Source organism: Erpetoichthys calabaricus, chromosome 16, assembly GCF_900747795.2.
Source record: "Erpetoichthys calabaricus chromosome 16, fErpCal1.3, whole genome shotgun sequence".
NCBI classification, from domain to species: Eukaryota; Metazoa; Chordata; class Cladistia; order Polypteriformes; family Polypteridae; genus Erpetoichthys; species Erpetoichthys calabaricus.
Window position 1 is genome coordinate 76631116 of NC_041409.2, and position 24727 is coordinate 76655842.

The window sequence follows — 24727 nt, forward strand, 5'->3', positions numbered from 1 at the left end:
TTCAACGCAATCTGGGTAGTGTACTACTGATACCGAATAAAACTGCCGATGTTCTACGAGGTGGGACCGATTACGCTAGGAGCCGCCCTTTGGGGGCGTGTCCTTTCCAAACGCACCAAGCGATTGAGCAGCACGCGCCGGCCAGCGGTGCACAGCTGCACACGCTCATCTGCAAGATGCACGGGCGAGGCGCACTTCTGTCCGCCGCGGCAGTCTCGGCCCTCATTCTTCTGGTTTCGTATGTTTCTAGGGACAGTGGGCGCGCGCAGACGGACAATCGGGACTCCCAGCCTAGCGCCCTACGGTTGGAAATCAGGCGCAGACACAAGGAACTTCTCCCTTTCTACAACAACCAGGGCGACGGGGCTGCAGGCGTTGTGGACAATTTCGCGCGGACTTTCGAGCACCTGGACGATTGGAATATAAGGGCACTCGGTGCCAGCGTCGCCTTGCTCGGGTGCGACGATCTGCGTTACATCACGCTATTCGAATCCCTGGGATCAGGCTACACGAAGGCAGTGCTGAGAGGCGCCCTGCCCAACGGAGCCGCGATCGCCATCAAGTCAGTGAACGGCCAGGGAATCGACATGCAGCGCTGTTTGGATGACTTCGGGGACTCGGAGGGCTGTTACCGGCTGGTGTCTTACAAGCTTATCAAGGAGATTCTCCTGCTGCAGAGACTTCAGCACCCATCGATGATTAGGGTAGGCAACGTTTTACCTCACCATTGTCACGGGATTCGTCTAAATGTCAGAGGTCACTAAGCGGTAGGCATGGTATATTCAATTCTGTTTTATTTTATTTATTTCAATCATTGCGGCGTCGATACGATCCTAAGTAATGGAAAGACAGAAAAGCAGTCTCTAAAACTGAATCCCCAGGGAAAGCACTACTTTTGGATCCGCCGCACACTCGAATAATTCAAGTTAGATAGCAGAATGCCTGCACGGTTTCGTTTGCTTCAAATTAGAAATACAGCTGCAGTTGTGCTAGGCGTTTGTCTTGTGACACTCAACGGAATACCGACTCGGCGATCTGCTTACACGTCTACTGGGGGAGGGGTGGTCTGCAAATAGGTCCTCTGCGCGGCTATCGGCGGCTTGGATTGCAGGACTTCATCTCTCTGACGGAGACACTTAAGCAAATATCAAGTCCCTGACCCCGTCACTTTGGGTGATGGGAAAGGGGGTTGGCGTACCAAAAAATATAGTCTCGAACTGAAAGATAAAAATCGGAAACTATTTCTTGTACTAATTTCACACAAAGAAAGACGTTACAGTCATTACACGTTAGCCATAATTTAATTAGCACTGACAACTAGAAAAGCAAATAAATAGCGGAGTAAACAACCTGGTGGCTTGGACCAGCGACAGAGCCCGTCCTACATGGAGCTCGAAATGGCCGAGAGGCATTCAGGAGCCCGTTTTGATTTGCCCTTTATCTTAAAAAGAGTTTCGCGTGATTAAGAGCCTTCAGCTTTGCTATCAGCAGCGTTTTCTCTTTCAGCAGAGAATTATCAGATCTTAACGCATTCATCTTGCAGTTAGTCAGTTTTATCTTGAAGACCAAAGCCTTTCCTCTAACACGCTTAGATTAAATTAAAGTCGTTTCACCAGAGTAGACGTTAGTCTAGTGTTTTACAAGGTTGATATGTCTATTGTGGTTTTCCTTTCTTCTTGGGTGATATAAAACAACTAAGCACAAACTGTTACAAAATATCAAAGTAGCATAACATAATTTATCTCTGCCCTGCAATTAGTTTATCAATTATATCCGTGTAGCCAGAGCTGTCTTAACATATGGGCACAAAGGGCACTGGCTGGGGCCCCAGGGGCCCACAATGTTTCTGATGCCTATGTATGTTTTTGTTTTACTATCAAGACAGGGGGCCCAGTACATTACTTTTCCCCGGGGCCTATGATGCTTTTAAGATGGCCCTGCCTGTAGCACTGGGCCCAGTGTGGGTATATTCTTAAAACTGGTTCTTTAAGGGTATTGTACTGCATACTTCACAAATCTATTATCATCTGTTTGCTAATGGGAAGTTACTGATCTAAATTAATAAATGTTATTTTTAGCACCTTGTGGTGGATGGTTTTGGGAGCCAAAAATAGTTCCAATATGTCATCACTGTGAGTGCCACTCTGGCAACTTTATTTTTTAAGAGTGCATGGTGCCAGTCTATGGCAGGGCCATCTCTCTTACACACATTACTACATGATGCCAGTTAGCCTAACAGATGTGCCTTTGGGGATGTGAAGTGTGTATTTGCATAAAATGCTTTAGGGCTCAGAACTGGGATGGAAAAGTAAGGTAATTATTTACTTAATTACTGATAACCATTTTAGATTAAAAGAAATAAAATCAATCACTGTAATGTAATGAAGAAACAAACTAAGATCAACATGAACATACTTTACAGTGTTTTTTTTTTTTTTGTGTAGGAAAATCCAAAATTTTCTTTACCTATATGCAGATTTTAATTTAAATTTGTGCATATTTAATAGAGCACATAATGTAATTTAAAAAAGTGCAGTTTAAGTGTGTGGCTTTAAAAATATAACTGTCTCCATTCTTACAGATGTTCTTTTGAGACGAAAACAAGTAAGGCTTCAATTCACTTTGGCTAAAATAATTATGACAATTATAAAGAACTTGGATAGACTTTTTGGGATCAAAAGCTTTCTTCCTTTTGTGTTTTAATTATGAATTACAATTTCATCAGGCTTTGTTGATGTGACACGGTTACACATATTGTTATTGTGTCTAGGCATTTAAATGTTTTCTCTGTGTTAATCTCATCTGTATGGAAAGGAGAATAGAACAAAACAAAGGAAAAGTGTGCACAGGTATTTGAAGAAAGTGTCACATTTACTGCATAAAACAAAAAAAGATGTTAACACATGGAGGACAGAGTGAGTAACAATATAGAAATTTGAATTAGCCAGATGTGGCAAAGACTGTAGCTGATTTAAGATATTTATGCATTTATCTCTGTCAAATATCCTTTCAGTCTATTAGAGCATATATCACAACACAATCACCAGTGTTAAATTAAGAATTGAAGTGTATATATGGATCCACACTTTCCATAGATGCACCTTTTAGGATTACTTTAAAATAGTAAGAGTTCATTTAATGCTGGAGGTTTGGCTGTGTACAGCATACAATATAATAAAAGTGCAGAGACTGAGATTGTCAAAGCAATGAATTATATAAAAAGAGTGATTAAAAAATACAGTTTTAACATTTTAGGGATTCAAATCCTCAGGATATTCATTGTTTTCTCTTTTTTTCTGTCCAGCCTGATCTTAAGTACATTCAGGCTTTGTTAGCGTGGTATGGCCACACATATACCGCCAATACATCTGCACATTTAAAGTCTTTTCAATGTATTTATCCTCCATTAAGTATATATTATAGATAGGACTTTATTACCGAGCTAAGAAAGGTGTCTGAAAAAAGCAGATAATTGTTATCTTTATTACTGAATCCCAAAATTGAATTAAAAAAGATAGAACAAATTCATGCCAGTAAATGTACACCTTGGATTAGAAAGAAAATAGGAAATCTTTGAGAATCACATATTAATTTAAAAACTGGTTCTATGTGCTGCATGCTGTATGTTCTTAACTTATCTGTACATTAGTAACACTTTCAGTGAATTTGTATTGTCTGCTGTAATTATGCACATGCTGTATATAAAGGAATGTATGACAAAACAATAAAATGTGCTGCGTCAGCTTGCGTTCCCGAAAAATGGATCAAAGCAACAAAAGCATATTATAAAAAAGAAAAAAAATACAACAAGGAGCCCTGCCATGTCTGTTGGGTTGAAATATTATTTGTAGACTTATTTAGAAGAAATGTAAAACAAGTTTTTATTATTTTTGTTAATTCAACATATACTGTATGTTTCTATAGCAGAAGGAAGCATAAAGATCAGAAGTGCTGCCTGCTAGCTTCAGGGACACTTGGACTTTGTGAAAGCGTTTTCACGCACTTCCGTGTTGGCTTGGCTTTTCTCAGCAGTACTCGGCTTTACCGACCACATCCCAAATATGTGCACAGTCGACTGATTGGTGGCTTCTGTATAAACCACCCTGATATGACTGAGCATTGAGGCCTGAGTGATAATGCCCTGTTTGGGAACAAATTCTGCTTTGTGAAATAAAGTGATGGGGTAAAATGCGGTTCTCTGCCAACCTTGTTATGAAAAAATTGGATTCTGTAAATGGATGATGGGATGCTTATAGCATAGTATTCACTGTGACACAATTGTAAGGATATTAAAGGTCAGATCTCATATTATTGTTGCTTGATCAAGAATCGTTCTCTGAAATTCTAATGAAACAAATACAGCATATGGGTGTCATTGCATAGACAAGTGCAATAAGAGAGTCCATCAAGAGGCAGTTCTGTGGAATTTATAAATGTTTAAGTCTCTCAAATGGGACACTTTACATTGCTACAGCCTTCTCACTTGCTTGAACATAATATGCACATACAAACACATAATCTCATAGGCATGCAGAAATCCGTGTGTATATGTATGTACAAGTTTTTCAACTTTGACTTTGATATTGTTAAGCATGTGGCGATATGTTTAACAGAAAAAAATGTGTAGAACAGAAAGAGGGATATTTACTTTTTCACGTGATTGTACATGTAAAAGAAACAAAAAAGCTAAAGGTTATTTACACTCTGAAAAATGAAACAAACACATTTGTGCTGTTTAGTCTTCATATGTACAGTAAATGTGCACAAGTGGCAACAAATTTGTGATTTTTAAAAGTTGTCAGAATGCTAGAGATATGGCCTACTAACTTGACATCCAAACAAAAACAATGGCCTTTGTCTACTCCAATGCTTTTGTGAGTTCTTGAACCAACTTAATTTGCCACGTGTGTCATATCCCATGGTGTGCAATGGCTCTGTGCTGTTAGGCCAGGACGGCATGATGAAAAAGAGTGGGGACATTCATCCTATTAGATGGCATCGACTCACTGCCACCGGTGGAATGGCAGACTATAGAAGAGGACTGTCTTTTCTTTCTCTGTTATCAAGTTGGAATTCTTTTTCATCTGTTTGGTATTGTTTCACATTTAAGACTTGTTCATTGTTTTCATATACTCATTTATTTCGTCAAACTGTCTTGTAACTTTTTATTTGCCATGTTGCGTGATGTGTAATGATCCCGACTCTTCTTTATACATATGAGGATACAAAGTCACTTCTGTGACAGTTCAGACTGCCAGCGAAGTGTTCAAAAGGAATATAGGCTATATGAGAAAAACAAACCGCCAAGAATTTATGTAGTGACATCATACACTCTAAAGGCCTTTATCAGTAGTGAGTACCTTTGAATGAATATTTTACTGTTGGATTTTAGACAGGTCAAATGACTTTGTCGGGGTCCCACAGCTAATCAGTGGCTGGATAAGAACAATCAACGTTTCGGTTTACAGTGCAGTGCTGCAGCCACTAAAATAAAAAGGCAGAGGATGTCAGCGCAGGGGTGTTCTGTTTTGGACAGCCTGGGTGAATAAGGTTCACTTCCCCTTCCTCACCCTCCTACTTTAAAGTACCAATAAAAACTTGGCTATTCGCATCCCCTTCGGCCCCCCACCCCAGTCCACCCTCCTGTTGCTTGGTTAAATAACCCAAGTATGCTCCACTTTCAGTTCATAGACAGATGAGCAGACATTCTCCTTCAGAATTTTCTTATGCACAGTAGAATTTATGGTTCAATTACAGCAAGTCATCCAGGTCCTGAGGTAGCGAAGCATCCCAGAGCCTTCACACTACTGATGGCATGTTTGACTGCTGACGAGGTATTCTTTCTGTGAAGTGCTGTGTTATCTTTTCACTGGACAGAGTGGGACCCATGTCATACGGAAGGTGCAATGTTTCTTACGTCTTTCCTTAGAACATTCTCCTAAAAGGCTTCCTGCTTCCTGGCAAATGACAATTACCGCATATACTCGTGGATAAGTTCTCCCACAGATAAGTCGGAACTTGATTTTACTGTATAATTCCTGGTATTTTACAATATCGGTTGTATAAGTCAAATGCGGAAAACTCATGCTATTGATCTAAGAGATTATGCTATGCTAACGCCCACCTGAGAGAGTAACCATGGAGCACACAGCCTTTTTTTTTTCCATGTATTGTGCCTACTTGACCACACGGTAATCCCCAAACTATTCTGAAGTGATGTTTGCACTGTTTCGTGTTTTTTGTATCTCACACCCTCATACACCTTTATCGTAAGATCATCTCTTATCTACGATGGAGCATTCTATCAGAAGAAAATATGAAGCTGGTTTTAAATTAAATGCCGTGGAAGTAGCGAAAGAAATTGGTAACTACACTGCTGCAACAAAATTTGATGCGTCTGAGAAACTGATGCAAGACTGGAGGAGGCAAGAAGATCTAAAAAAATATTAAATTAAGTGTTGCATTTTTGAATGGGTGTATAAGTTTGGGTCTGATTTTATGATCAATATTTCGGATTTCAAGACCCAACTTATATGTGAGTAGATACAGTATTTATGTTCTTGTCGGTTAACATTTGCATCTGCTTTGCTTACTACACACTAAAGCTCATTTTTGCATCATGAACTCTGAGTATGGAGGTCATGAACACTGTCCTTTGCTGATGTAAAAGAATCCAATAGTTCTTTGGATATTATTTTTATATTATTTTGTCACTTCACGGATGATAGCACCCTTGGTTAATTTTGTTCGGGCAACTTCATCACTGAGTGAGTCTACTTGAATACACAAAACCAGGATAAGGTGAGTAACCAGGGCCAAGGCAGAAACTTCTTTTTTTTTTTAAAAAACCCTGTTTACATGTGTCATTTTGCTTTTGGAGTTTTCCATTTGCAAATTGCTCCAATGTCATAAAAACGTGCTAACAAAAATGAAATCTCATCAGCAGCCACTGTGAATCCAAAAACAACCACGGAACCTGTGACTCTCAACATTGTGCTGCTAAGCTTAGCACTGTACGGTCAGCTCGTCAACATAAAATTAACGATTTTTGAAATGTTGAGACAGATTATTTCAACCAGGAGAAGGAATAAAGCACTCGCCTAAGCATATGTCTTAGGAAAACTATTTTAGTGGATGCATCCACCGTTTTCTACCTATGGTGTATATGAATCAAAAACATGTGCGGGCCGAAAGAGTGTAGAGGCCATACGCAGACTGTGAAATTGTTAACGGCATCCCAGTTAAGGGTTTACATGGTCACATAATCTCTGACGAGAAATCTATGTGTGTTAAGTCTGAAACAACTATCATGATTTCTCTTACCGGAATAAGGGGTATACACGACATTTTAAAAGCCAGGTTTCTGGGAATAACTGGGTTATTAAAGCACATGTAAACATACTCATTGTTGTAAGTGTTTACTGTTTGGGGATTATGGCTATCTCTGTTACTTGCTGGAGTCCCAGGGCATTTTAAAATGGCCCTGTAGCTCTTTCCAGACTGATAGATATCAGCAATTTTATTTTTTTTTTCTGATCAGTTTAGGAATTTCCTTTCATTGTGGGATTATACACTTTGGAGTCTTTGTGCTGGCAAACTCGTATGGGGAGGGTCAAAATAAGTGAATAAACAAACCTGGCTGTGTTCAGTCAGCTGACTGTAATTATCCGTTTAATTGGACTGATTTTATTACTTTTTCACAGAGTACCAGCTCATGTTGCTTAACATTGTTCATTAGATAAATTAAATAAGTTCAAAATATGTGTTGCTAACTCCAGTGACCTTTAGTTCATTTAAGATTTTGACTGAAGACCTAATAAAATTTCATGTGAATAATTTACAATAATAGAGGAAAGCAGGATGGGGCAAATAGAATTTCATGGCGTTATATTTGCGTAGTAAATTTGTATATTAAAATTTCTGGACAAAATGGCTTCCAGTTATTAGTGTGCAATTTCTCTTCCATCCTACCATTCAGAATCCGTTTTGAAGGCAACAGAGTTAAAAAAAAAAAAAAAAAAAAAAAAAAAAGGATGACTAAGCTTTGAAGCTGAAGCTTAATGAACTGGCTGAAAAACTCCTTTTGTTTTCAGCTCAAGGGACACTGCTACCGGAGAGAGCCTGACATGAGAGTGATGGCGGTCCTGGAGCTGGGCTCCCCTCTTGAGATGATTCCACTCCTTCAGACGCCCTGGGAGGAGCGGTTTCGGGTAAGACAACAAAAGATTAACATCATTGCTCACACACCAAGATGGACTTGTGTCAGCTGGGGGGGTGGGGAGGAGGTTTGTGGGCTAATGGTCTTTGATTTATAGTTCCTCCCACTGCCACCAGCACTCCAGTGGCATGTTTGAACTGATCTTTAAAGGAGCCCTCTGTCAATGGCCACTTTATTAAATTCCAAACTGCTTTAATTGAAAGCATCACTGGCCCCAGTCTGCTGGCTCAGCTGTAGGCCTCACAGAGATCATTTGAAGGTGAAAGGTGCCTCCGTGGCGCCGCACTTCTAGAAAACACTTTACTGGAGAGCAGAAAAGTTTATCAAGAGAGCTAGAAGTCGGTGACAATAGGCAGAGAAAGCAGGAAGGAGAAAAACAAGAAGTGGACCTGAGAGGACTAAACATGAGGGCTGGCAAATGAGAAAGAAGTGGAGATGGTTTAGAAAACAAAATGGGAGCACAGGGCAGACGAGAAAACTGGATTCAGATAACAAGGGTGAACGAAAAAAAAAAGCACAGGGGAATTAAGGAGTTCATCTGCTAGGAACTGGACACAGGTGAAGAGGGTCTGGGGTCACGAGGGAAAGGAAAGTTATGGATTTGGAAGAACTGCGTGAATGAAGGGGGCTGGAAAATCAAAAGGGAAGATGAAAGAAGGGGCTCAGGGGTCGGCTGAGTGAATAAGATCAGAGGTCAGTGGGGGGGTGGTTGTAAAAGGCCATAAGGATCAGAAGCAGACACGCAGAGGCGGCTTAGCTGTCAGCTCAGATCACAGCAGAGAACTCATGGACATCATTGTGGTCGGCATTACGAACAAAACAAAGAGTGGCTACATTAGACTCTCAGGAGCATCGCTTTGATAAGCCGATTGACCTTTTTCTTTTCGGCAACTTGTTATTTTATTATGAAAAGCAGCTGCACAGCATTACTGGTCAGCATGAATATTAATGCGAGGCTTTATCCCCAAACCTTTCTACTTGGAGCCTGTTTTCATTCTCTGATTACAACCAGAGTCCCCTCACTGTCTGAAGCTGAAAGCATGTAATTAAAAGAAACCTAAAGCGTTTCTTCAAAATCTCATCATAGCTTACGCGGAGAATATGCCCGCAACATGTTGAATTGAGGCAATCTGTATTTTATATTGTGTTATACAAACAACACATGGTCACAAGATGCTTCATGGTATCATCCTCAAAATAGGATATGAAGAAAGGAGTAAAAGGGTTTTCATCATCACTCTCATTGAAAGGCTCTTATAAGCTTCAGCTGGTGAAAACGTGGATGGCAATAGCAGTGTGCCAGTGCCCTCAATTCCCATGTCACTAACCTAACCTAATTTAGCTTGGCATTGCTCATCTGTCTCAGCAGTGTGCCAATACCCCTCGGGGTCAATTTTTCTTTGGTTATATGCCAGTTGGTTTGATGCCTGACTTGAAACACGAGTATAACCCCTGGGTGCTGATATATTTATCCTTGACATAATGTGCTTATTTTCTTGATGCCCATTTTGGAGAAGCTGGTATAGTCTCTTGCTATTGGTGTGATGTTTCTTCATATGCTATTGTGCTTGATGTTTACTTTGAAAAAACTACTGAGATCTTCAGCTGCCACTATGTTGTTTTCAACAAAAATACTTACGAACGCTTTAAGGTCACTTCAGTTTCCTTGTTTCCAGCACCCTCTGACTCACTGGCATGAGAAAACTGCCACATACAGTATGATATACCATTCGACTCATCTTGATGTCTGCTTAGGCAAGATGTTGAGGTTCACCCCTTTTTTGGCCCCCTAGACTCCATTTTAAGCTATTTTTGGACCGTATTTTGTGCAGGAAATTACATCCTTATGATAAAGAGAAAACTAGTAGGTGTCTTCAGCAAAAATGATCACATAGACTTGGTTGTGTGTGCCATATCAACTGACCCCTAATGGAATACAAAGAATCAAAGGCAGAGAAAGCACAAAACATTGAACAAATGGGGATCAGTATAGGCACGTGGAGTGTCATTTATGTGTTTTCGAGGTTGATAACATTTTTGATATTTGATTCTTTACTGGTCGCTCTAGCCCTCTAAGACTCACTCCCAGAAGGTTAAAAATGACACATTATAAACATACCCATGTGGGGTATCGCTTTAGATTATTTCAAGGTCACTGATTACAAATACAGTATGAAGATATTTTCAATTTTTGGTCCTTTACTATGGAACTAGCTTTACATAAACCTCTGTCAGAAGGTGAAAATAACAAATTTCCATTACAATTAAGAATACTTAGACTTTCAAATTAAAGCACACATTCAGACCTTTTCAAGTACTGTATTTGATGCAGCTATTGTCTCATGTGTCATGATTTGGTATTATTTTGGGTCCTCAAAGGCTGCCAGTGTTTGTTTCTATCGTTAGGTCCACTTCCAGTGTTGCTAGGGACGTGGCCTCTGACGTCAAGACCTATGCGTAATCGAAGCGAGGGGATAGAAGGATGGCTGGGAGTGCAAATCCTTACCTGATCTGCGGATACCAAATCTCTGAAATATTCAAAATGTATCTTTGTATTCTTTTCTCGCATGTACTTCTGGTTTTGACCCTCTTGTTGTCTTGACTATGTCTCTTGTCTCTCGTATTGGGCTGTAATTAAATTTTGCTTTAGATTTTTTTTTTTTGTTTTGTTTTTTACACACATTTTCCGGTTTGTGCTCAAAGGTTTACCTGCCAACCAACATCATGAAGTTAATCAGTACATTTCTTACGAACATCCTGAATTGGGCTGGTTTACACTGCTTCAGACCGTTTGTTTATTGACTAAGCTGCCAGTGTCCTTTTTACCTACACTGCAGTTCCAGTGTGAGCTCATGCTGCTGATCTGGTCTTTGTTAACAACATTGTGCCAACATTGCCCACACTTCAAAGACAAAAGTGTGGAAGTACCATACTTAGTTTTTTAATATCGGCTTAGCTTCAGGCAATAAGCAGCTCTTGAGAGTGTCCATTTTGAAAGAATACCACAACCTCCTCTCACTCATTGTACTTTTCCTCTTGCAGATTTGTATAAGCCTTGTGCGGCTACTTCATTACTTGGCCCACTCTCCACATGGCTCAGTGGGCCTGCTTGACTTTCAGCCACGTCAGTTTGTGTTGGTGGATGGGGAACTGAAACTAACAGACATAGATGATGCCACCATTGAAGAAAGAATGTGCTCCTCAGAACGCGACTGCATCTTGGAGTTTCCCACCAAGAACTTTTCAGTCTCCTGTGATGTCACGAGGAGATGCCAGGGTTTGAATGAGAAGAGGAACCTTTATAATGCCTTCAGGTATTTAAGATGACATGCATTATTGTGAAACTATCTTTTAGTTGTGCCTTCTCTAGTTTGGATATTAGGGTCATTTGGTTTTGGTGTGGTGTGGGGGTCAACATCTGACCACATTCTCTCTGAAAACTGTTGTCGCCTTGCACAGGCAGTCCATGTGTGTCTTTTAATGTATATAGTGTAGTTGGGTGAATAATTGCAGGGCGAGTCCCAAAAGTGTTGGGGTGCCAACGGGATCACCCAATTTAATACTTAAACAGTTACAAATCAAAATCAGTTCTCGAGGGGATAAAACAGAAAACAATTAAGGCAGCCTTCTTTGCTTTGTTAAATAATTTGGCTATTGAGAGCGGGTCAATCACAGGAAGCGCCATCCTTTCACTGAGTTTGGGTCCAAATGAGATGCTGATATCAGGAGGTGTTGGACTATTCTTCCTCTTCTCCCTCTAATGCTTCTCTTCCACATCTCCCAGTCCAGTGTTTCCTGGGACTCCTCTGGATGTGGCAGAGCAGCCTGTTTTACCTGGGATTATTTCCAGTGCCAAGGCATAGCCCAATGAAAGTATTTCTGGATCAATCAGAAGTCTTGTACAGTAGGGATTATCAAACCCAACAGCTCCGTCTGGCAGCCCCCACAAAATCCAACCGGGCTACCCCATGGGACTGCAATTCCCATTATGCTTTGTGGGTATCCATGTGGGAGTCCTGGTCTGATTGTGCTGCCATCTAGCATATCGGAGAAGCTACTGCTCCAAAAACAATGTCTCCCCCTGCTCCTTAATTACATTGTACTCATGGCAGGGTAATGAATCATGCCCCGTCCCGGTCGGGACACCAGCCCCTTACAATGCCTATATCTTCAATACATAGACCCATATACTGATATCAGAATTAAACCTCAACAATTTAAGTTGGTGCCAAATTCATCATTTATCTTCATCAAAAGACACACACCTATTATACAAATATCATGCCCTTGCAGTTAACCTGAAATCCCCCCTTTTTATGCACAGTATCTCAAAAATCAATCCTATGGAAAGTAAGGTATCAAGAAAAAACACTTTTGAATGGAGGTTAATCCCATGTCTTAATGAATTTGTCACCCAGTTTATATTGTCGAAGTGCAATTCTGGTATCGGTATATGGGTCTATGTATTGAAAATATAGATATTTATAGTATATTGGTGGTTTATCTTTTCTTTAAATTGACCGTTTGAACCTGGCTATATTAACAATTCTTATTGTTGTGTTAGACATACACTATAGGTTTGAAAATAGGGTTACTCTTCTCTTTTACTGTTACATTTTTTTCTGATATATCCATAGCAGTAGAGTGTTGTACCGTGTTAGCCATAGATTGATACAGGAGAAAGTTACACCTTGCCTGATGAAGGGGCCTTAGCTGCCTCAAAAGCTTGCATTTCTAATCTATTTAGTTAGCCAATAAAAGGTGTCATTTCACCCTACTTTCTCCTGTATTTTTTTCTGAGTAAGTGTAGATTCTAATATTCCTGACTTTTGTAGTTACCAGAATGAGATCAGCCATGCTGAAAGAGCTAGGGCGAAAAATTGGGCATTCATGCCAACTCAACAGTGACACCATATGAAAAGGGGACTTCACAGAGAATGATCGAGTGCTGCCATGGGATTGTGCTTTTGTGACCCTTTATAAAGTGTGATATGTGAAGGGTCTGATATATAATAGAAGATTGATTGACTGATGCAGTTTGCATGTAATACCAGACTGTGAGAGTGGTACAAACCTTAAAGCAAATGGGACCCCAGGCAAGCGGTGGCATTCTGAAACAACAAGAGATTAGTAGTGAGGTGCCATCCTAGAAGAACAAGATGGAAGGTAGGAGATATGACTCGTCACATTCAACTAACTACTCACACTGTTTTTTTCAGGTACTTTTTCACATATCTGCTCCCTCACCGCTCACCTTCTGCGTTCCAGTCCCGCCTGGAAAAGATTATGAACCAAACAGGTAGGAACGAGAGGCGTGTCAAAATGCTTTAATTATAAAGAGCTTCAGTGTAAATTATAGCCTCTCTAAATGCATGTTTAATTGCTCTCTCTCTCTCTCTTTCTTTCTTTTCCTCTCATTCTTCCTTTTTTCTTCTCTAGGAAACTTAAATATTAGGATAAATGAGACGTTGGAAGCGTTTGAAGAGATCTTGTACTTATACAAGTCTGGGCAATATCTGCACAAGCTCGTTCTTTCCTCATTAAAAGGTAAATGATTCCTTTTCAAACACGGCTCTCATTCTCCAGGCTTTTGCTGGAGAGGGAGATGGACAGCTGTGCACCTCGGGCACTGTCCGTTCTTTGCGGCACACTTGAACACCTCATGTTTATACTTTTGCAAACTTTGTTATTATTCTTTTATGCACATGTATGGTTACTCACACAAAGACCCCCCAGAGAGTTTGGAACATTTCTACTTACTGCTATCTTTTTTTTCTTTTTCATTCTTTTTGCAGTCTCTACAATGCCCATTTGTGTGTGCACGGTACTTCTAAGTGGCCTTTCTTTCATCCATCATCCATACCTCTGATTTTCAGAGGTTAAATGAAATGAACATGAAAGCATACATCACAAAAGGAAAAGCAAAAGCATTGGAGAGGTGTCATAGATGCGTAACAAAACCCCTCAGGCAGTCAGTGTTAGGCTACGATGTGTGAAGCAGTGGAGAGAATCAGGGCTGTTTAAACTAGGATCTGAATTTCAGGTCTTCTAGTTTTAAACATTTCATTCACTGCTTAACAGAGGCTTACAGAGGTGGGAGGACTCACAGGCGTTGAGGTAAAAATGGGGCGGAAATCCATGATTACCATGGCTAAGATGGTAGGTGAGTGAAAGGTCAAGCAGTCACTGTCTAAACTAGGAGGTGATTTAGGAACACAGAGGAGGGAACTGTGTGGATCGGGTGTTGAACGGGAGTCTGCAGCTGTGCTAGGGGGCAAAGTTAAAAGCAACTGAGAGGCAGTGTGGGAGCTGTGGTGCCAGCAGAATGTGACATGAATTGGACTGCCAGGCAATATTTGAATTAGACAATGGGACCAAGAACCCGAATTGGGAGGTAAACAGACTTAATCACACAAAGTTCACAAGTCGGTATATGGATCAGGAGGGCTGACTCAGAAATGGGAAGTCGGTATCTAAATTGGGTGACATCTTGACCTAATTACAAAAATGAATTGATATCTAAGCTGGGGGATGCAAGGTGGGTAGACAGATGTTGTTATGAGTGTCAGTAAACCTGTGACCATCTTGAGTGAGTGACTTAGAAAACTGATAGTCATTCATGCCTAAACTGGAAGGTGATTGAAGGTCACTCCTGGGGTCAGGAACTCATCTTGGATGTGAATCAATGAACTCATTAGGGGTTATAGAGTCTGAATTGGAACGCAAGCAGTGCAGGGAGCGTGGTAGAGGTCGGTGTGAAATGGGTTTATTTACAGGAGGACTGGTAAACATATCTAAATTGTGATATGGTTACGGTGTGGAGTCAATATTTGAACTGGGAGGTGAATTAGGAATTCAATGACTGTGAATTTCTGGAATAGAAGGAGGCATATCTTAAGAAAACACTAAAGATTAGCGGGCAAGCAAGGTGATGCAGAGATACTAGGAGGTTAGTGGACTTCAGGACAAAGTGGCAGTCATTACCAGAAATGGAAGATCTAATGCAGTGGGGCTAAGAGGTGGAAGCTGAATGGACTTAATTTGATATCTAAACATAAAGATGAGTCTGAACTATGCAGTGAGGTGAATCCGTTCACTAACGGTCAGGTCTGAGTTATAATTAAAGTAGACCACAAGAGGCGAGTGGACTAAATGATGAACTGACGGTGGGTATCTGAGTTTGGGGGTGTCTCCAAAGGGAGTCAGTGTCTGATTCCGGAAAACACTGAGGGTCATTGTCCAAACTAGGTGATGTTAAGAGGCATGGTGGTGCGTGAACTTAAAACATACTGGCAGTCTGTAATCTGCTGAAGGCATTTGGAGAAAACTGATGTTAGCTATATGGGCTGGGAAATAACTCGGAAAGACACAGGGAATTAGGAACTGAGCTGGGACAGGAGATGACTTAAGAGACTCATTGATAGTCAGTGTCTGAACTGGGAGGTGAGGATTAGTACACACTGAGGGTCATTGACTGAACTTTAATCTTGGGCAAACTTTGTGATTTTAGGCACCCTTTATTTAATCACTGTTGCAATTATGATTTGACGAATAGATTTAGACACGCATAAATGTCTTAAACAGAATGTTATTTATGGTCAAAAATTCAGAGTAAAAGCCAGAACCAGGAAATAGAAGCAGGTAATGTTAGGGCAGAGAAACTTTAAGAAAACAATTTAAAACAGGGTTTTAAATTGCCAACACAAGTAAGGAAGGAAATTCTTGGAGGACATTTTCTCCTGTTGTGTTGTTTATAACTGTCCCGGCCTTCAAGGACACAACACTAGAAATGTGGGAAATTGTCCTAAAAATGGAAACTAAACATGACAGCAATAACAAAAAATACAAAGTGGTGGGAAAAGACAGTCTAAAAAGTCTGATAACTCTTTAAGGGATTGAAATTTCCAGAAATAAATGTCAAGTTCATCATCAGAAGCCTCTAAAACCATAAAATGAATGTTTGATCTCTGAAATCTACAGGGGAAAAAAAAGAATAATAAATTAAAAACAGAAATCAAACCCCTAATAAGTGTTTCATCTAAAGTATAAAATAAGAGCGCAATGAGGTTTACAGACTAAACTGTAAGGTGAGAAGAGTCTGTGGCACTGTAGGGTAAGCTTCTGAACTGTGATGTTTTAATGACTTGAGAGCATTGGAGAAAACAAAGAGTGTGACAACTTGTACTGGCCTGGTGTTTGGATTTTTTTACATTTCTCAGCCTGCCTAGAATAGGACTCCCCTTATGCAGCCTGACTTCAAACTCCACAGGCAGACTTTGGCCTACACAGGCCCATAAAGAATATATGGCATAAAAAGTTAAAATCCTTTTAATGTCCTTTATAATTTACCAAAATACACTTGAAGTGAGTGGAACCGTCAAACTTCTGGCTTGTGAATGACAAGGCCAACAGATCTTTATTTCAAAACCTCAAAATTAAGAACAAAAATGGCTCAAGGCAAAACAAGGCAGAGGGGTTTTCCTAAAAAGGTAACCCACAGCTAACAAATCCAATCTGATATCCCAGTAATGGAAAGCCAAAAACAGAAGCAAAATTCAGCAACCAGAAAATATAATACTCATGAAACTGCGCTGTTAGAAATGCCAATCAATGAATCACTGCAGGAACATGTTTTTCATCTCAATATAAAGGCTGAGGTTGGCCCCAGCAGCAGTGAAGTCAGGGTGACCCTGCCTGTTGGATGTTCTACCCACAAACACAAGAAATGCAGGAGAACACGTTATACCTAGATATTAACAAAATAGTACCAAAAGCGTCATAAATAATACTTTAAAATAAATAAACAAAGACAACACAGACAAAAGAAAATAAACATAAGCCAGGGAACACACCCTAGCAGTTACCAGACTGATATAAGTTGAGTTAGTTGAGTTCTGAAATGTGGGGTGTGACTTGGAGGACACATTAAAAGACTGTCTAAACTGGAAGCTAAGTGGACGTAATGACACAGGGAAGTGACATATGATATGAGGTGGATTAGAGAAAGAGTTGTAGACTGTACTTCAACTTTGTAGATTGACTCAGTGACACGGTGTTATAGTCTGAATTGTAAATTAACAAAACTTAATTTCTCAATCACTTATGAAGTTGGGAGGTGACTGAAAACCTTAACGTCTGAGCAGAATGATAAGGAGACTCGGAGCCAAACAGGGGCTGACCTGCGATGTGTCTCGGGGACACTTTGGGAGTTGGTGAGGCTGAGGTGACATGGCTATACCAAAGCTTTTAATTGTTCTTACTTTAGTTTCTTTGCTTTCCTGAGTAAGACAGAGGCTGGCACCTTGAACTTGCTGCTTCCGCTGAGCGGGAATTAAGAAACGGGTACACTGTCTTAACTTAAAATTCTGTCTGTTTTCCTTATAACCCTCCTTTGTCTCATATTTTCTCTACAGATTATTCAGTGCATAAAGGTTTTCGGGTTAAAGATGATGGTGGATACAGATGCTGGCCCTCATATGATCATCAAAGATGTCTGCTGTCTGTTCACAATGAAGCTGAAGCAGCTGAAATGTGCAGCTCTCATAAGCAATGCGTTGGCTTTACTTTAACTCCACAGAGAACGTGGACAGGTAAGAATTCCTCACAGCTAAGCTGAACTGGGTGTGGGTGAAGGTCAGTTATTGAATACAGCTGAAACTGGGGACATCATGTATGAGAAAATGACAAGTCCTCCCTCTAAGTGTATTTGTGTTAATAAGAGCATGCATTCTACTCATGGAATTGTCTTACATTACTTCATGGTAGTTGGCACTCGCCTAAACAGGAGTCTGAAAAGTCCAAGAGGCTCATGAGAAGTAAATTGCATGGCAGAGATGATGAACATGTAGACCACATTGAAATGTGGCATTGTCACATGGAGAAGTGTGGTAACAGTTGACAGCTGAATGAATAGCAGAATGGGAGGATAGGCATCTAGACAGATGAGTCAGTGAACTGTATGAATGTAATACTGGACACGGTGAATGGACAGGTGTATGGCTGGACGGCCTGGTTGACAGATAAATGGCCTGGGGGACAATAAGTGGACACTTGGGTGAAATGATTCAATGGAAATGAAATGGATGGGTGGTCAAGAAATTGGGACAGTGCATAGCCAAAAAAGCAAATGGACAGAGACACAATAGAGGGAGAGGGTTGGACAGGGAGACACTCAGCTGAGAACAAGAACAATGGATTACTAATCAGATTTCTGACTGAAGTGGACATATTTTTGACTGTACAGTTGAATGGATGATTGGTTAGGTAGATTAATTTGAGGCCAAACGTATTAAGTATGTATGTGCATGAGAGAGACTGGATGAATGAGTAACTGGGCAGACATGCCTGAAATGGTTATAAGGAGATAATTAGTAGGAGTCCTGGCAGCAGAGACTAGAGGAGTAGAGTAGACGATGTGGCTTATCTATCTATCTATCTATCTATCTATCTTGAAGGCCAGGCAGATCTACAGGAGGATTAACAGGCATGTGGACTGATTATTGAGCAGCTGAACAGACAAGTGCGTGAGTGGACATCATTACCTGTGCAAAGACATGTTAGTTTGGGGTTACATTGGCAGGCCACATTGATGATTGGAGTATGGAGTAGTAAGAAAGTTTTCTCTGAATTGTGGGTCAGGGTATTGGTAGGAGGAATGGTGTCTATATGATTAGTTGACAGGAATGATGGCACAAGTGGAAGGTTAGATGGTTAAGCAGGCAGAATGAGGAGAAGAACAGTTGAATGCATATATAAAGACCCAAAATGTATGAGTGTGAACAAGCAGAAGGAAAAACATTCATGTATAAAACTGATAGGTGGGTGGATGAATGAATGAACAGTTGACCATGTAGAGGTGTAGCTGGATTGGACGAATAAGGAAAAGAAGGTGGATGGGCTGCTTGTGTGTATGATGGAACACATGAATGAATGAGCACAATGGGTGAGAAAAACATGTGAGCAGCTGACCAGGCATGTGGACAGATAGATATTGGTAACTGGACACAGAATTGAATTGGTTGGTGGTGTGACTGGTAGACCAAATGAATGGGTGGAAGAATGAGTATTAAGGCAGAAGAGTCTGGATGGATGGATTACTGGAAATAATCATAAAGGGGTATTTGGATTGACAGTTCCTTGGCACTGCTGTTTGATGGCAGAAACTGACATGGTTATATGAACACCTGGAACAATTTGATGAATGGACAGTGGAGGCCAATTAAGTGTTTGGGTGAATGAGTGTACCAACAGATTTGTGGAGAGTCAAGCAAGATGGCTAGAAAAATACACAGGTGAGCAGCTGAACAGATAGACGAGTAGCTTGTGGTTGTTGAAGGACATGTAGATGAGCTAGTTGGTAGACTTTTTTATTTTTTTAACCCACATATTGAATATCCTGGCAGCACTGGGTACAGGGAACCAGCCCATAATGGGGAGTTAGTTAATGACAAGGCACACACCAACTCTCATTCATTTGTAGCCAATTTAAAGTGTTCACTTTATTGTACATAGAGTCTTTGTGATGTATTCTCAAGTTTGGGTCACTGAATTGCACGAGACAGGATGGCAAGACCAGTTTTCCGAGGAAAGAATAAGTTTATTGGTGAGAAGGCAGGAACAGTCTCGAAGACTTTATTCAAAATAGTGATTTTTCTTCAGCACACAAGCACACAGGTTAAAGCTCTCTTCTTCAGATTTAAAGAACACAAAGCCATTTCCGTAAAGCAGGTTCAGCGGCTCAGAAGACACAGTGTGGAGGAAAGAGTAAATGGACAGGTTGGTGCTCGGCTTTAAATGTTCTAAACAGCATGTGACAAACAAGTTACACGGTAACCCTGCAAACATCCAGTTGGTTCCACAGAGGGAACATGGAGAGTGGGCTTGTTTCCCATAGTGAAATAGTGTCTAGGGTGGAGTTTTCCGAAGGGCAGTTGTGTTACTTTGCCATTGGTTTACTGTTTAACAGAATGTCTTCATACAGCTGCTGGCATTACATGGTAGGAATACAAGGCAGACCAGCTACTGAGCTGTCTTCGCACAGCTGCCAGAGATGGCGAATCAGCAGCTACAACAGTATGTGAAAAAAATGAATTACCTTCTTAAAACTACATAAAGAAATGCAGAAAACATGCAAACACTGAACAGACAGCACAGGGTAGGATTCAAACCTCGTATTTTGAGCTGTGAAGCTGCAAGACAACCACTACGTCACGTGGTTGGTCTAACAGCTAATATTCTGCCACAGAAAGAGTGACAGAAAATGTCTTAAACAGAGGACCAAAAGAAAAGATGTGAGCCAAAAGACTAGCAAATATTTGTAACAAGGAAAGCAAAAACATACTCACATTTAGCCAAAAATCATAACTCTAAATTGTTGTCGATAGTACGTTGAGCAGATGTCACTTTACCAAGATCAATAACTAAATGTGTTAAATTTTTTTATGTTATTTCTCAATAAACTTGGATGAATAGGAAATGTTCATCATGAAGTTTATACTCTTGACCCTGTGACGTCACCAGCCACACATTTGCAGACGGATTATCTAGCAACGTGGTAACATTCACTCCATAAAATGGCGGTGCCCACAATAAACAAAATGGCATTATGGAAGAAATGGTTTTAACAAAACTTTCTGGATGCAAACTAAAGTCAAATAGAGAATCACTGGGTTAAACCCCCCTCTCTTTACACAGACAGTGAATTCAATTAATACCCCATAATGACAAAGTGACAGGATTTTATAAATTTTTGCAAGTTTATTAAATATTTTAAAAACTGCAGTATCACACTGACACAAGTATTCAGACCCATTGCTATGAATCCTGAAATCCAGCTGAAGTGCGTCCATTTCTATTGATCGTGGATGAGATGTTTCTACACCTTCTTTGGAGCTCACCTCTGGTCAATTCAATTGACTGGGCATGACTATTAAAGGCACACACCTGTCTATAGAAGGTTCCACAGATGACAGTGGGTATCAGAGCAAAAAACAAGCCATGACGTCTATGGAACTTCCTGCAGAGCTTAGATCTGAGAATGCAATAAAAATCACTGCAATATTGAAGGTTCTTAAAAACACACTCACTTCCATAATTCTTAAATGGTACACGTCTGGAACAACTATGATTCCTCCTAGAGCTGGCTGCCCAGACAATCTGAGCAATCTTGGTAAGAGGGGCTTGGTAAGACTAAGAACCTGAAGGTCACTCTGGCTGAGCTCCAGGGAACTTTCATTGCAAAACTTTGAAGCCTCTTCTCACTAAAAGAGTCGTGGAAGCCCACTTGGAGAAGGCAAAAAGGCACCAAAAGGACTGATGAAACCAACAATTAATGTCTGGAGAAAACCAGGCACCACTCATCACCTGGGTGAAATTTGGTGGTTGCAGCATCATGCTGTGGGTTTTTTTTTTTTTCAGCAAATGTCCTTGAGTTGTCCAACTAGACCCTTGACCTGAATCCAATTGAATGTTTCCGGAAAGAGCTGTTCACTGATGGTCTCCATCCAACCTGACAGTGCTTGACAGGATCTGCTAAAAAGAATGGCAGAAACTCTTCAAAGCTTGTCGTTTCAAACCCAAGAGGACTTCAGGCTTTAATCGCTGCCAAAGGGGCTTCAACTAAGTACTGAGTAAAGGTCTGGTAGTTGTGTCAATGGGATATTTTCTGTTTTTTTATCTGTAATAAATTTGCAAAAATTTCTGCCATCCTGTTTTCACTTTGTCAGTCTGGGTGTTCAGTGTGACTTGATTAGGGAAAAATGCAAAAAAAATAGTAAAGGGGTCTGCATACTTTCTGAATTCACTATACATACTGTAAAAGACCACATGCATGGATGGGCATCCTGGCCGGGATTGGCTCCATTTCTTTAACTGGCCAGAAAGCCAACATAACAGAAAAATGGAGAGAGGCTTCATTTCAAAACCATATGCCTCCCCAACCTGCTAGATAGCAACATGCCTGGGCTTCAGGACCCATTCTAATACCCACAGGGAATCTTGGGACTTGTAGTTCAGTGAGGTAGTCCTGCTAGGGTCTGTGGGTGTCGCCAGAGTTATGCCCCCTGCTTTAGGGAACTTACAATTCACTTCCGAGTCCAAGATAAAAGGAGCCGCTCAACTTCAATTGGGTCAGGAGGAAGAGGGATTTGAGAAAGAAGAGAGAAATCATTGTAGATTGTGATTGTCTTCTTCAGAAACATATTGGAAGAATGAATAACCTTAATTTGTGTGTGTGTGTGTGTGTGTTTGTGTGTGTGTCAGTTTTGTCTGAGGTTTAGGGCTATGTGGCGCCCCCTGTTTTCCACAATACTCAGAAATTACCTCAGGAAAGATCTCAGGAAAGACACAAAAAATGAAGGAAAACTGCAAATCATAACATCTACAGCACAAGATAAGAAAGGAAGAGAATGTGGATGGACATATAGTCCAGTAGGTATTTGTACCCCAATTGGGGGGTCAAAAGAGACTGAGTAAGGAGTTTGAGTGTCTGGGCTTGTAAGTGTCCTGGATAAAAACCAAGATCCAGGCCTTTAATAACCTTGGGCACAGCCATCAGCAGTGTGTCTGTTTGCGGAGAGAGTGTCGACCTCATCGAGAGGTTTACTTACCCTCGGCAGTGACATTCATGTCTCTGGTGACTCTTCATATGAAGTCAGCAAACGGATTGAGAGAGCATGGAGGTTCATGAGGTCACTGGAAAGGGGTGTGTGGTGCTTCCTCTTTCTTTGTAAAAGAACAAAAGTCCAAGTCTTTACAGTAGAGTCCTGGTGCTTCCTGTTTTGCTATATGATTGCGAGACATGGATGCTATCCAGTGACCTGAGAAGAAGACTGGACTCCTTCGGTACTGTGTCTGTTTAGCGAATCCTTGGCTACCACTGATTTGACATTGTGTTGAATGAACGGTTGCTCTTGGAGTTCCAAATGAGGAACATTACCTGCATTGTGAGGGAGCGTCAGTTACAGGCACTATGGCCATGTGGCACGAATCTCCGAGGGAGATCCGGCTCGTAGGATCCTAATTGTTGTTACCACTTAACACCTGGCTGAGGCAGATAGATTGGCATTTCTGATGGGTGGGACTGGACCACATGTCTCCCTGGGGGGGTTGCCAAACAGGATCCTGAGCTGTTTCATCGTGTGGTGAGTGCGGGAACACACTGTACCAGTGCATGCTCCCTGACCTGATCTGTATTTATATGCGCCTAATATACAAGATCTACAAACCCACAAGGGTGACTGGTTGCGTATGACAAGCTAAGAGGTGGTGAAACAAGAGGTTAAGCAGCCAGAAGGCTGGATGGCTATGTAGATAAGCAGGCTGAAGGGGAATTGCTGGGATAATCAAATGATAGACTGGACACTCAGATGGTTGTCATTTTCTTTTGAGTGACAGACCAATGGGTTGATTCATGATCTGAGAGATAGGAGCTGGAAGAACAGGCTGAACAGTCCTTAGAGATAAACTGAAGGTGGATAATTGGACAGAAAGACGCAAGTAACTGAATGAGAATGAAGTCTGAACAGAGCAATGGAACTGTGCATGGGGCTGGTAGGTGAGCCGTATCACCTAAACAAACACTAACCAAGCCATTTTTGTTTATTTCTCTCCCCTCAGGACGGCACCTTGTGTCATTTCACAGCGACGTTGACAAACTTATACCTGATGTGTCCTTCTCTGTCTATGTGAGGAAGCCTGTGAGCTCTGGGCCAGGACTGCAGCGATGAAAGCCTAGCCCTGCCGCCCCCCACCATGGAGGCCCAGGACTTTTGCTTAGAAAAGCACTTGCATACAGACTCTCACTGCTGCGTCAATGCAGCGGCTGCCAGATGTTCCAAGAAGCGCGACTATTTTCAGCTCCGCGCCGCCATGCCAAGAAAAACACAAACGTCCCTCGGCCCAGTGCTGCTTCACATTTCTGTGGCTCCTTCATAAATATTTCCATCCTTGGAGTCATCTGGAGAAAACTGTAGCTGTGGGGCAAATCCCTCTTTCTTTCTTGCTGGATTTTTTTTTTTTCTATTTATGATTTGCACGTACAGTTCCACTCGCCGTGACAATGCATCCTATGGATGAGGAGAAGCGTCATGGACTAACGAGTTCTCTTTCAAAGAAAGACAATGAATTTATGAAGCAAATAAAATTTTTAATACACGTCTGTCTGGTCTGTGTCTTATGAAAGATAAATCGGTGAGCTGGTGAGCTTCCATCCCACAGAGCCCACTTAAGATAACCTGCTGCCCCAATTACTTTCTCCCCAACTTAACGTCAGAGTAGGGGGGACTGGATTCTGTGTGGGGAATCATGAATCCTTGTGATGTTGATCATCCATGTATCTGTGTACATGGACTGTCAAGGACTCCTGACACCATGCAGAAAAATGCAAAGAGAAAATGTTTACTGAAAAAATGTTTGAGCAGACTTTATATTACAGAGTATGTTTCACAGTGAATATCATTGGAAGATGATTTACAGACAGACACAAATGCAAAACAGAAAGAATGAAAAGCA

At 41.0% G+C, this 24727-nt stretch overlaps 1 protein-coding gene across 1 annotated transcript; it reads left to right on the forward strand.

Annotated features, from left to right (window-relative positions):
• On the forward strand, positions 1-24370 carry LOC114666832 (extracellular tyrosine-protein kinase PKDCC-like). Its single transcript, XM_028821851.2, has 7 exons — positions 1-704; positions 8094-8210; positions 11261-11532; positions 13438-13517; positions 13658-13765; positions 17632-17808; positions 23834-24370. Exons 1-7 carry the CDS (start codon positions 177-179, stop codon positions 23941-23943), a joined length of 1392 nt encoding a protein of 463 aa, XP_028677684.1. The 5' UTR covers positions 1-176; the 3' UTR covers positions 23944-24370.
• Positions 24371-24727: the final 357 nt, after the last annotated feature.